General features: G+C 32.5%; 1 protein-coding gene and 3 long non-coding RNA genes across 4 annotated transcripts; 1 reads left to right on the top strand and 3 right to left on the bottom strand.

The window, feature by feature from the left end:
• The first annotated feature begins 1167 nt into the window (after positions 1-1167).
• On the top strand, positions 1168-3473 carry LOC108811454 (transcription factor MYB30). Its single transcript, XM_018583501.2, has 3 exons — positions 1168-2011; positions 2300-2429; positions 2550-3473. Exons 1-3 carry the CDS (start codon positions 1879-1881, stop codon positions 3283-3285), a joined length of 999 nt encoding a protein of 332 aa, XP_018439003.1. The 5' UTR covers positions 1168-1878; the 3' UTR covers positions 3286-3473.
• A 1554-nt stretch (positions 3474-5027) lies between these two features.
• On the bottom strand, positions 5028-7605 carry LOC130496402 (uncharacterized). Its single transcript, XR_008935547.1, has 12 exons — positions 7522-7605; positions 7360-7421; positions 7120-7232; positions 6833-6893; positions 6622-6732; positions 6477-6510; positions 6210-6299; positions 6020-6121; positions 5715-5855; positions 5469-5499; positions 5211-5289; positions 5028-5098 (listed from the first exon to the last, which is right to left on the bottom strand). It is a non-coding gene; the product is annotated as an uncharacterized LOC130496402 (long non-coding RNA).
• Positions 7606-8412: 807 nt separating this feature from the next.
• LOC130496633 (uncharacterized) lies at positions 8413-9112 on the bottom strand. Its single transcript, XR_008935789.1, has 4 exons — positions 9028-9112; positions 8863-8932; positions 8628-8724; positions 8413-8541 (listed from the first exon to the last, which is right to left on the bottom strand). It is a non-coding gene; the product is annotated as an uncharacterized LOC130496633 (long non-coding RNA).
• Positions 9113-9288: 176 nt separating this feature from the next.
• Positions 9289-10274, bottom strand: LOC130496600 (uncharacterized). The gene is made up of 5 exons (XR_008935757.1): positions 10166-10274; positions 9999-10082; positions 9783-9897; positions 9544-9612; positions 9289-9356 (listed from the first exon to the last, which is right to left on the bottom strand). It is a non-coding gene; the product is annotated as an uncharacterized LOC130496600 (long non-coding RNA).
• Between the last annotated feature and the right edge of the window lie 2572 nt (positions 10275-12846).

Below are 12846 nucleotides of genomic sequence, written 5' to 3'. Positions count from 1 at the left end.
ACTTATATTCCGACCCTTATATTCCACCTCCATGTTTATTATGATTCATCCCTACACTTTAATGCGATATGTGATATATATTTTCGTGAAATACCAAATCTACAATATATATATCATCATATTATAAAAGTATATATTTGTGGCTGTCAAAAATTAAGTAGGATAGTGGTTTATACTAAAATGTTATGCTTCAGAATGATATATTCACCGAAATGATGAAACTGTAGAAGTCGAAAAAATTAATAAATAGAAATTTTGGAGTAAATTGTTAGCGTTTCCCACTCCAAAAGTATATTTTTACAAATTTGATGTTTTGTAAGAATATAATTTTACAAACTTTTTAATTAGATGTAAACCAAAAAAGAAGTAGAAAACTTTTATTTTTTCAAAATTACATCTTAGATGTAAACCAAAGAAGAAGAAGGAAACATTAAAAAGAGACGTAATTTCGAAAAAGAAGGTTTTTCTTCCTTTTTGGTTTACATCTAATTAAAAAAGTCTGCAAAAGACGTAATTTCAAATTCAAATTACATCTTAATTTGAGATTTTTGTTAACTTAAGTTACGTCCATGATTTTTGAGATTTCAAATTACATCTTGATTTTTGATAACGCAGCTATGTGATTTCAGTCCAAATGATTGATAAACAGCCTGTTAACACGATTATGTATAAACTAACAACAATTGGTATAATTTCCAAAATATGTAATTTCACACTTGTACAAACTATTGAAAAACTATTGAAAACCCTACCTGCATAAATAAATAGATATAGCACAACATTGACAAAAGAGAAGAAATTATAGGAGTCCCGTGTCTCTTCTTCTTCCTTTTGTTCCGGCCTCGTGAAAACAAAATTGATATCCTTTTTTATTAATTATTTGTTGACATACATATATACATTACATATATACACACAAGTACACAAATAGAATATGGTTGTATGACGTGTCTATCAAATCCAAAATCCTCATTATCTTATGGCAAACTGCCAAATTCTCATTGCAAATCTGTTAATCTCTTTTCACCACCTACGATAACGACGTCGACATGCACATGTAACCATACCCGAATGAGTGACGTAGACCATCATGTTATTTGACAAAAGCCAAAGACCCACTGGTTCTATCCGAAACAGCAATTATTTCTTCTGTTTTCATGGAAACCCGAAACAGCAAATCATGGCGCAGAGAAAATCTCGTTCATCAAAAGATCCTTTCATCAATTTTCTATTATTAACGAAGCCTATATGCATCGCACATAAATGCATAGTCACTATTCAATTCTTACAATTATCGTAGCAATAGATCAAAAGCTCGAGAGGGAGATATCATATCATATATTATTACCATGTTGTCATATATATGCCTCCACTATTCTTAATTTTATGACAAAAATAGTTAATAACAATTTTTATGATATTAGGGATTTTGAAAGGAGCAAGCCCACATTGAATGCCACGCGGTTTTGTGTGGAGAGAGCAGAGACTTTTCCTTTGCCGCACAGCTGACTTTGGAGGCTTTACCTCCACTTTTGTAGTTAATGCTTACATTTTTTTTTAAATACTCAATTTTGAGACAACCAATGATACAAGACCAAGAGGGGTCAGCAGTTTTCTCTTTCTCTTTTTATATATAAATAGAAGAAGGTGGACGTAGACCTTTGTCGCCAAGCTTAACCATTAGATCTATCCAAACTAAGAGTTCTGTACTTCTATTAGTGAGCTTAAGGGTACTGTGAGACTCATCAAAAACTAAAGGTGTCTCCATTTTCTTCTATTTTCTTGGCAAAGAGTTGTAGTGGAAAAATCAAGTGAGGCAAAAAAGAGTGATTAATTAACTAATTAATTAATTGATTGGTTAAGAGAGAGATCAAGATAATGGTGAGACCCCCTTGTTGTGACAAAGGAGGAGTGAAGAAAGGGCCATGGACTCCTGAAGAAGATATCGTTTTAGTTACTTACATCCAAGAACATGGTCCTGGCAATTGGAGAGCTGTTCCCACCAATACTGGTATGTATAATCTTCTTCTCTCATCCCTCTCTTTATGTAATACATATATCATCCCTCGAGATTTGGATATATGTAGCTATTATTAGGGTTAGTTAGTAAGATATAGACAAGGAATCAAAAATGGGAAAATATATTCCCTTAATGGGTATAAGACTAATCAGAACCATATTTTGAAATTAATTATATATCTAGGGTTTTCTTTATCGACTTTAGGATCAAAGATCTAGTGCATGAGATTAAGTTTTTTAGTAGGTTTTTTAATATTTCATTTGTTCTTGTAAAATTCAGGGTTGCTTAGATGCAGCAAGAGTTGTAGGCTTAGATGGACAAACTATTTAAGGCCAGGAATCAAAAGAGGCAACTTCACAGAAAATGAAGAAAAGATGATTGTCCATCTCCAAGCACTCTTAGGCAATAGGTAATTAAATTAAACTAATTACATTCAATATTGAAAATATGATTTCTCTATTTTGTCTCTCGCAATTTTTTAAAATTAGAAAAAATAATAATAATAGAGGGCATTTAATATTTGGTGTAGATGGGCTGCAATTGCCTCTTATCTTCCACAAAGGACAGACAATGACATTAAGAACTATTGGAACACTCACTTGAAGAAGAAACTCAACAAGGCCAATCAAGATTCTAATCAAGAAGTTGATCAATCAAGAGACCATTCCTCACTCTCTTCTTCTCCATCGTCTTCCTCTGCTAATTCCAACTCAAACATCGCAAGAGGCCAATGGGAAAGAAGGCTTCAAACCGATATTAACTTGGCGAAAAAGGCTCTCTCTGAGGCTTTGTCTCCTGCCGTATCACCGATCATTACATTGGCGGCCACTACGGCAACAACATCTTCTTCTGCTGAATCAAGACGTTCTATTTCCTCAGCTAGGGGGGTTCTTCGGGCGCAAGAAACATCTACCACTTATGCCTCAAGCACTGAGAATATAGCAAAACTGCTCAAAGGGTGGGTGAAGAACTCTCCAAAGACTCGAAACTGTGCGGATCGAATGGTTTCTCCAGATTCTGTGACAAAAGAAGTGATCAAAAGTGATGTCGAGAAGGACTATGCAGGACCATTTCAATCATTTTCAGGGTTCGATCAATTGAAAGATTGTGACTTGGCTGGAGTTTCACCTGATCATGAGACCAAACCAGACATAACTGGATGCAGTAACCAAAGTCAATGGTCTTTGTTCGAGAACTGGCTATTTGAGGATTCTGGTGGACAGATTGGTGACATATTATTGGATGAAAGCCCTAATTTCTTCTGAAATTTTTGGTTAATCAGATGGTTTTCGAATTAACTCGCTAAAATTATGGTTAGCTGAATCGTTTATAATTTAATTTATTTTCCTTCGTTATAATGATGGGGCTGTTCTACATCTGGCCTTGTGAAATCTCAAAGGGACCTGAAATTTGTCCACCCAATGATTTTAGTATTGGTGTATTATTTTTCTAATACTCAATTTGTTATTTTGAAATTTGAACTATTTTTTTTTGGAAAAAAATTCAAAATAAAACAATAAAAAATACACCTTTTGTCCCTTTAATATAAAACCAAATTTAATTTGTTCAATAATTGATGAATACAAATACTATGTCTAATTGTTGGATACACATTCTCAAACACTTTATCAATAGACTTCTCTGGCCAAAATAAAAGCAAAATGATGATGATCAGCAATAATAACCTTTAGTTGTTTCAAAAACAATTTTCAAGAACGATCATTCTCTGCATCGACTACTCTAAATACAATAAGATACAAGTTAAAATTTTCGTCTACAACAGTTGCAACCAATAAAACTCATTTGTATTATTTACTCTTCAAAAAAGTCCATCAACCAAAATAACCCATAGCCCCTCTGTGTTTTATCCACTCTAAAGACACTCTGCCTCTTTTCTTCTTTCCCAAACATCATTTGTATACAAGGGCATTTTTGCTTAATAATAAAAAATTATATCAAAATACAAATTAGGTTACAATCACAGATAAAAGTAGAGTACGAGTGTATGTACAGAGAAAACATGTGTACTGAATGATGATGATACAAAGTTACTGTAGAATATATCATTAATAATCTCATTTACAAGATAGTTTTTTTTTTTTTTGAAAAAGAGCTGTGACAAATCATTTACATTTACAAGATAGTTCTACTGAATTTTAAAATAAACAATAAATTGATATAAAAATGAAACGAACCCATAGGTATCCTTACAAATTGTGCATTAACTAAGCATAAAAAGAAGCATTCAACTGGAAAATAAGAAGTATATAAGTCTTTCATTTAGAGAAAAGAAAAGTGCCCATGATAATTTTTGTTTTGTGGTGATTGTTAAGTTGTTTTGTTTTGTTCAAGTTTTGTGGTTTATTTCGTTGCATGGTGTAGTTTTTTTTTGAGATTGTTTATTACAATTTGAAATTATTTCTGTATTTACTGTGTTAGCCTTTGTGAAATTCTTTTAGTTCGGTACGTGTTGTGTTAGTTGTGATTGTCTTAGCTTTTGTGATTTGTTGCGTGTTCGTGACGTTTTCATTTTTGTTGTTGTCTTATTTGTGTGAGTTGGTGTAAGAAGTTTACACGTGAGAAGAGAGACAGAGATTTCCATCACCCGACTCTCAGTGTGGTTTTACTGGACTGATGATTTGTCTTTGCAACTTTTGAAACTCGAAGATCTGAACATCTGCATGAGGAAAGAAATAGATGAGAACAAGTAAAGAGAGAGTTACTTCATTTGACTCTATATGACAAATAAACAACAACTTACCTTTAAAAGAAGTAACAAGAAAATGATTGGCTCCTCCCAAGTAGACTATGAAAATACTAGAAATTGATCCCGAGCATGTTGCATTTTTAAGTGATATAACTCTGAAATGGAGATTTATTTAGAGAATCAGATACCAACTTCCTTTTTACCACCGACTATATCACTAAGCCACTAACTATAGTTCTTTCTAATCTTTTGGAACGTTTATATTGGTCTTCGAACTTTCAATAAATGCTTGAGTTTTGCCTTTCTGAGAGATTTGGTTAAATCTTGTTGATGTCACCTTTATAGATCCAGCAGCAGTAAGTTATGTCGACCTGCATATTACAGAGTAAGACACTCAGTTTTCATGTTAATACAATTTTCAACACGCAACTACACTATATTGACTAAAAAAAGATATATTAATATATAATTGGTTTCTCATACGCATAATTATTGGAAGATTGACTGTCTTTTGCCAAGCACCCATGCCATATTTGCATTTGCAGTATAAAAGGCTCTTTGTCTGGAGTGGGGAGCATAAAATATAGATCCTTAATAGCGTTAGTAGCACATCACAACCAAATAGTCAATCTTGAACATCAATAGCGTAAAACCAGCTTGATGCAAGCATAGAAGTTTAATTGATAAGAAAAGTATGACATGTTTGCTCGAAAAAAAGAGAGAAAATTATGACATGATCACCTCGTTGTTCATCAAGATTCCTTGTCCAACGCTGTTTATTGCAACATAAAAAGCTATGTCACTTTCTTTTGGCTGCTAAAAGCGTATGGCATTCTTGATCTTATGAACATAATGGTTTGATTTGATAATATTCAACCATTACAGATAATAAAACGATTAACCCATTAAAAGTTAGCATGCGAGGATAGTTTTTCCAGGAACAACATATATAATAAGAAAAGAAAGAAACGAAAAAAGAACAGTTACCTTGACTTGCATCCACCAATTCATCCCAGTCAGAATTCTCGAAACATTCCACTAGTCCACTCTTGAACCTCTAACGTGGTTGAAATCTCTTGGCTATCTAGATAGCGTCGTAAATGATTCAATGCTGAGAACAAGGTCAACCTACAATAAGTAAAGCCACAACTAAACATGAGATAAGAGACACCCATTTAACTATACCATCAACCGAAATAAACAACAAAACTCGACCAAAGAAATGCAATACGAACAGAACAAAACAACTTAGTTGTTGTTTTATTTGTGTAGAGTTGGTGTAAGTAGTTTACACATGAGAAGAGAGACAGAGAGATTTCATCACCCCACTTTCAGTGGTTCTGCTGGACTGATGATTTGCCTTTGCAGCTTCTGAAACTCGAAGATCTGAACATCTGCATGAGAAAAAAAGAGATGAGAACAATTAAAGAGAGAGTTATTTCATTTGACTCTATATGTTATGACAAAGAAACAACAACTTACCTCTAAAAGAGGTAATAAGAAAATGATTGGCTCCCCCAAGTGGACGAACAAATTGATCTCTAGAAAGTTGCATCTTTAAGTGATATATCTCTGAAATGAAGATTTATCTAGAGAATACCAACTTCCTTTTCACCATCGACTATGTCACTAAACCACTAACTATAGTTCTTTCTAACCTTTTGGAACGTTTATATTGGTGTTCGAACTTTCAATAAAATTCTTGAGTTTATCTTTCTGAGAGATTTGGTCAAATCTTGTTGATGTCACCTTTATAGATCCAGCAGCAGTAAGTTATGTCAATCTGCAAATTACAGAGTAAGATACTCAGTTTTCGTGTTAATACAACTTTCAACACGCAACAACACTATATTGACTAAGAGAAAGATATTAATATATAGTTCGTTTCTCATACGCATAATTATTGGAAGATTTTGCCAGGCACCCATGCCCTATTTGCATTTGCACTATAAACGGCTCTTTGTCTGGAGCGGGGAGAAGAAGATATAGATCCTTAATAGCGTTACTAGCGCATCACGACCAAATTAGTCAATCTTGAACATCAATATCTTAAGATCAGCTTGATGCAAGCATTTTAATTGATAAGAAAAGTATGACATGATCACCTCGTTGTTCATCAAGATTCCTTGTCCAATTGCTTGATCCACATTATTGCAACATAAAAACCTATGCACATGACAATACACGAGGAGGAGATAAAGCTATGTCACTTTCTTTTGGCTGCTAAAAGCGTATATCATTCTTGAATCTTATGAACGTAACTGGCTTGGTCTGATAATATTCAACCATTGCAGATAATAAAACGATCAATCTATTAAAAGTTAGAATGCGAGGATAGTTTTTCCAGAAACAACATATATAAGAAAAGAAAGAAACGAAAAAGAACAGTTACCTTGACTTACATCCACAAACTCATCCCAGTCCGAATTCTCGAAACATTCCACTAGTCCACTCTTAAACCTAAAACGTGGTTGTAAATTATTCAATGCTGAGGACAAGGTCAACCTACAATAAGTAGAGCCACAACTCGACATGAGATAAGAGACACCCATTTAACAATACCATCACCAAAAGAAAAGAAAAAAAAGCATATACGGTGAGATTCTAGACCGAAATTTGATTGAAGACTTACAGTCAAAACCTTGACTTCCAATCGCTCATTGGAGATTTCTCTGTCCTTTAAGAAGATGAAACCTAAAAGCCCCCGGAACAAGATTAATGTTTTCAAGAACCGGAAAAAAACAACGAGTGCAGTATGAATGGTCATGGTTCAAGGTTTAACAGTAGGACATACCAGCAACAACCATAAGAAGAGATCCAAGACACAAATTAAACATCCGGATAGCAGAGACAAGAAGAACCATTTTCCCGGACACCTAATCATAGTAAAGAACAAAACTTAAAATATGATAAAGTTTATATATGTGTTAGAACATGTAGTAGTAGATTTAGATAACACCTTTATCTAGTGCACATCTATGGAGAATGAACTCTTGGAAAGAAAAAGGAGAAAAAACGCCCGTAAAATGGCATGTTGTACTTTGTTGTAAGCGACCAAAAGTTATTGAGCATGTCACATCGTATAAATTACTTAGTTTCTAGAAAGGTAGGGTTTTTAGATTGAATGTTATATCGTCAAGAAGAGCATACAATGTTTTAGTAATCTTAACCAGTACATGATCTTGAGCCCACACACTGATGTAGTTTTGTAACCAAGTCTGAAACAGCTGGAACCAAACAACATAACCAGGGGAAAAACATATCGCCACATAAAAAGGGATACATGCAAAAACAAAAGTCATGCTTCAAATGAGATTTAAAGTCATAATTAGATACTTGGTAGAGGTATACCGAAAGAATGTATGAAAAAACTACAAATGAGACTTGAATTTCTCAAACAGTGAAGCGTAAGAGTCTAATTGATAAGCAAAGTATGACTTGATTACCCGTTATTCACTTGGATTCCCCATTTCTATCAAATTATAGAAAAGTAGAAAAAACATGTTGAAGTCTGTATTGCTTCCAAAAAATTTGTTTGATGCAGCTTGAGCTCAAGAACCTGTTCACGATATAATAGTTATGAGAAAAGATATGATGTTATAAGACCTAAATAATACAAGCCTTGGAAAGAAACTGAAGATATCATCCATCACAAATAAGCAGTAGTTGTTGTAAGAAAATTACATTTTTCTGCTTTGTTAAGTAGTTTACACATGGGAAGAGAGACAGATATTTCCATCACCCGACTCTCAGTGTGGTTCTACTGGACTGATGATTTGCCTTTACAGCTTCTGAAACTCAAAGATCTGAACACCTGCATGAGGAAAATAAGAGATGAGAACAATTAAAGAGAGAGAGTTATTTCATTTGATTCTATATGACAAAGAAACAACAAATTACCTATAAAAGAAGAAATAAGAAAATGTTTGGCTCTCCCAACTAAACGAAAAGACTCGAAATTGATCCCTAGAAAGTTGCACCTTTAAGTGATATATCTCTGAAACGGAGATTAATTTTGGAGAATCAGTTACCAACTTCCTTTTTACCTGTGTCAGCAGCCACTTGCTATATTTCTTTCGAATCTTTTGGAACGTTTATATTGGTCTTCGAACTTTAAATAAATGCTCGATTTTACCTTTCTGAGAGATTTGGTCAAATTTGTTGATGTCACCTTTATAGATCCAGCAGCAGAAGGTTATGTCGACCTGCAAATTACAGAGTAAGATACTCAGTTTTCGTGTTAATACAATTTTCAATATGCAACTAAACTATATTGACTAAGAAAAAATGGTTCTCATACGTATAGTTATTGGAAGATTGACTGGTCTTTTTCCAAGCAACCATGCCCTATTTGCATTTGCAGTATAAAAGGCTCTTTTTCTGGAGTAGGGAGCAGAAAATATAGATCCTTAATAGCGCATCACAAAAAAAATAGTCAATCTTGAAAATAAATAGCGAAAGATCAGCTTGATGATGCAAGCATATAAGTTTCATTGATAAGAAAAATCAGCTTGATGCAAGCATATAAGTTTAATTGATAAGAAAAGTATGACATGATTACCTCGCTGTTCATCAAGATTTCTTGTCAAATTGCTTGATCAACAACACTGTTTATTGCAACATAAAAATCTATGCACATGACAACATAAAAAGCTATGTCACTTTCTTTTGGCTGCTAAAAGTGTATGGCATTCTTGATCTTATTCAACCATTACAGATAATAAAACGATTAACCTAGTAAAAGTTAGCATGCGAGGATAGTTTTTCCAGAAACAACATACATAAGAAAAGAAAGAAACGAAAAAAGAACAGTTACCTTGACTTACTATCCACAAATTCATCCCAGTCTCAGAATTCTCGAAACATTCCACTAGTCCACTTAAACCTATAACGTGGTTGAAATCTCTTAGTTATCTAGAGAGCGTTGTAAATGATTCAATGATGAGAACAAGGTCAACCTACAATAGATAGAACCACAACTCAACATGAGATAAGAGACGCCCATTTAACAATACCATCAACAAAAGAAAAGAAAAAAAAAAGCATACACTCCACCTGAGATTATAGACCGAATCATCACCATCTTAAAGAATAGCTTGAAGACTTCAGTCAAAACCTGGACTTCCGATCGTTCATTGGAGATTTCTCTGTCCTTTAAACAAGATTGCACCTAAAAGTCAACCAAGCAAGATTAATGTTTTCAAGAACCGATAAAAAAGCAATGAGTGAAATATGAATAGTCATGGTTCAAGGTTTAACAGTAGGACATACCCAGCAATCACCATAAGAAGAGATCCAAGACACTTAAACATCCGGATATCAGAGACAAGAAGAAGAACCATTAATCCCGGACACCTATTCATTGTAAAGAACAAAACATAAAATATGATAAAGTTTAAATATGTGTTAGAACATGTAGTAGTGGATTTAGATAACACCTTGATCTAGTGAACATCTATGGAGAATGAACTCTTGGAAAGAAGAGAAATGAGAAAAAACGCCGGTAAAATGGCATGTTGTACTTTGTTGTAAACAACCAAAACTTCTCACTACAAGAAACTAACAATATTGCAACAAAAATATGGCAACATTCATTTATGTCATTAATTTGCTATGATTATTGCAATATATTTGCAATATTAAATATTGGTCCCAATTTCATTACAAATATATTGCAAAATCACAACCGTAATATATGTTGCATGTTTTTATTGCTAAATTGTAACTTTTTGTAACATAAAAAATACATTGCAAATTTTGCAAGAAACAGTCAACAATTTTAGATCATTGCTAATTTGCAAAATATATGTATATATATAAACAATACATGGCAAGAATTATATATTTTAAAAAGATTTAAATAGCTTTTGTATAATAATTACAATAAATATAATATATATTGCATATTTGGGTGAACAAAAAAATAAAAATATGTTGTATATTTAAACATGTAAACTATATTTGCAAGGTTTCAGATTCTTAAAATTTTGTAAATAGTTTTATGTTATGAATTTCTTTTGGTCTAGTATGATGTAGTTTACTTATTCCTATTAAAAAATCATTTACATATTCTTTCAAAGATAATTGAAATAACTATGCTATTTGAATAACACCTTATTTCTTTTTTCTTTTCTTTGACGCAGATAAAGATAGGTATGAAGTGTTTATCAAAGCAATATAAATAAATATATTAAATAGAAATGATAATGTCCCAAAAAACATAAAATTAGACACGCGCAAAAAATAGCCAAAAAAGTAAATATATTAAATAAAAATGATAATGACGAAATCACTAATTACATTTTTCCAAACCGTTGCTTACCTTCGTTGTAGACCTGTAGTTTGTTGAGAGAATATTTGATTCTCCTTTGAAGTTAGTTTGTTAAGAGAATATTATATTAAAAGATATGAAAATATCTCATATCAAGAAATTTAGATTTTATTGTTTTCATATATATACAGCCTATATGTGAGATTATAATAACTCATGACACACAATATTTTTTCTTAAACTACTCATCTCAGTAACGTTTTTGTGTGTGTTTGCTTATTTCTTCTCAGTTTGCTTAAGTGTTACCTTTTATTTGCAATTTTTCAGATGAATCATATGGTAAATGGTGGTCGATCAATGGAGCTCTTCTTACTGAATTTCAATAAACGGCATAGTGCAGTCACCATCAAAAGCAATTTGAAAAATGATGAAACTTTCAAAAAACTTACAAGATATTTCTGAAGAAAATGAAGATTTAAAGAAAGGTTCATCAAACATGAAGATTTGGAGAAAATAATATTGCTTGATTGTTTTAGTTGTTCATCAATGGATGTCAACTACGATGTGTTTACTTGACTTTATAGTTTATCATGGTATCACCGTATCAGCACTGAAGTAACTTTCCGGATGATAGGTTTAAGCAGTAAAACAAGGTCTCGTTTGAACTGTTTTGTGTTTACTGGACATGTGTACAAAAACAAAAATGTTTATTTGACTATTTTAGCTCTACTTTCTAAGTTATAATTAGATTTATCTAGTTTTCAAGTTATAGCTGGTTTTTATATGAATGCTTGTTGAAACTTTTTGACATTTTAGATTATTTGATAAAATTGATCATAAAAATAAAATGTGCATTTAAGTATAGAAAAACTAGACCACATGACAACCAACGTCACAAAATATTTGCATATTTTTAATGTTGTTTAATAAAAGTTTTGCAATGTTCCTTTTACATTAATACTATCACATTGCAAGAAACAAATTAATTGCAATTTTGCAATGTCGTTTGCTATAAATTTTATGTAGCAAAAATCTGTCACTATTTATGGTTGTAAAAATAAGTTGCATCTATACAACAAAGTTGTTATGAAATAATTGTTGCAATAATATAACAGTTATAGCAACAACTCAATTCCTGGCTAATTTTGTTACATGTGTGCAACAAATATGAATTTGCAACATTCAAACAGCAAGACATTAAATTTTGTTACATTTTTCTTGCAATTTCATTTTTGCAACAATATATTAACATATTGCAACAGTATTCCACTATTGCAATACTACACTTTTCTTGTAGTGTCTTGAGCCTGTCACATCGTATAAATTACTTAGTTTTCTAGAAAGGTAGGCTTCTTAGATTGAATGTTATATTGTCAAGAAGAGCATACAATGTTTTAGTGATCTCAACCAGTACATGATCTTGAGCCCACACACTGATGTAGTGTTTAAACAAGTCTGACGCCTAAATGAAACAGCTGGAACCAAACAACGTAACCAGGGGAAAAATATATCGCCACATAAAAAGAGAAACATGCAAAACTACAAATGAGACCTGAATTTTTCAAACATTTAAACTTGTATATTAATTACATAAAATGACTTTCATGTCAAGCATAAGAGTCTAACTGATAAGCAAAATATGACTTGATTACCCGTTATTCACTTGGATTGCCCATTTCTATCAAATTATAGCAAAGCAGAAAAAAACCTCTTGAAGACAGCTTGAGTTCAAGAACCTGTTCACGAGATAATCGTTATGAGAAGAGATATGTTGTTACAAGACTTAACAAACAGAAGCCTCCGAAAGAAACTCAAGATATAGTCATCCATCACAAATAAACAGAAGTA

The sequence above is a fragment of the Raphanus sativus genome, chromosome 6, assembly GCF_000801105.2.
Source record: "Raphanus sativus cultivar WK10039 chromosome 6, ASM80110v3, whole genome shotgun sequence".
Classification (NCBI taxonomy): domain Eukaryota; kingdom Viridiplantae; phylum Streptophyta; class Magnoliopsida; order Brassicales; family Brassicaceae; genus Raphanus; species Raphanus sativus.
This window is presented reverse-complemented; position numbering and strand designations above follow the sequence as displayed.

Excerpts from the sequence above, each read along its gene's own strand:
- LOC108811454 (XM_018583501.2), top strand. The coding sequence starts at position 1,879 with ATGGTGAGACCCCCTTGTTGTGACAAAGGAGGAGTGAAGAAAGGGCCA. Across the intron at positions 2,012-2,299 it reads AGCTGTTCCCACCAATACTG|GGTTGCTTAGATGCAGCAAG; the intron begins GTATGTATAATC and ends TGTAAAATTCAG. Across the intron at positions 2,430-2,549 it reads CAAGCACTCTTAGGCAATAG|ATGGGCTGCAATTGCCTCTT; the intron begins GTAATTAAATTA and ends TATTTGGTGTAG.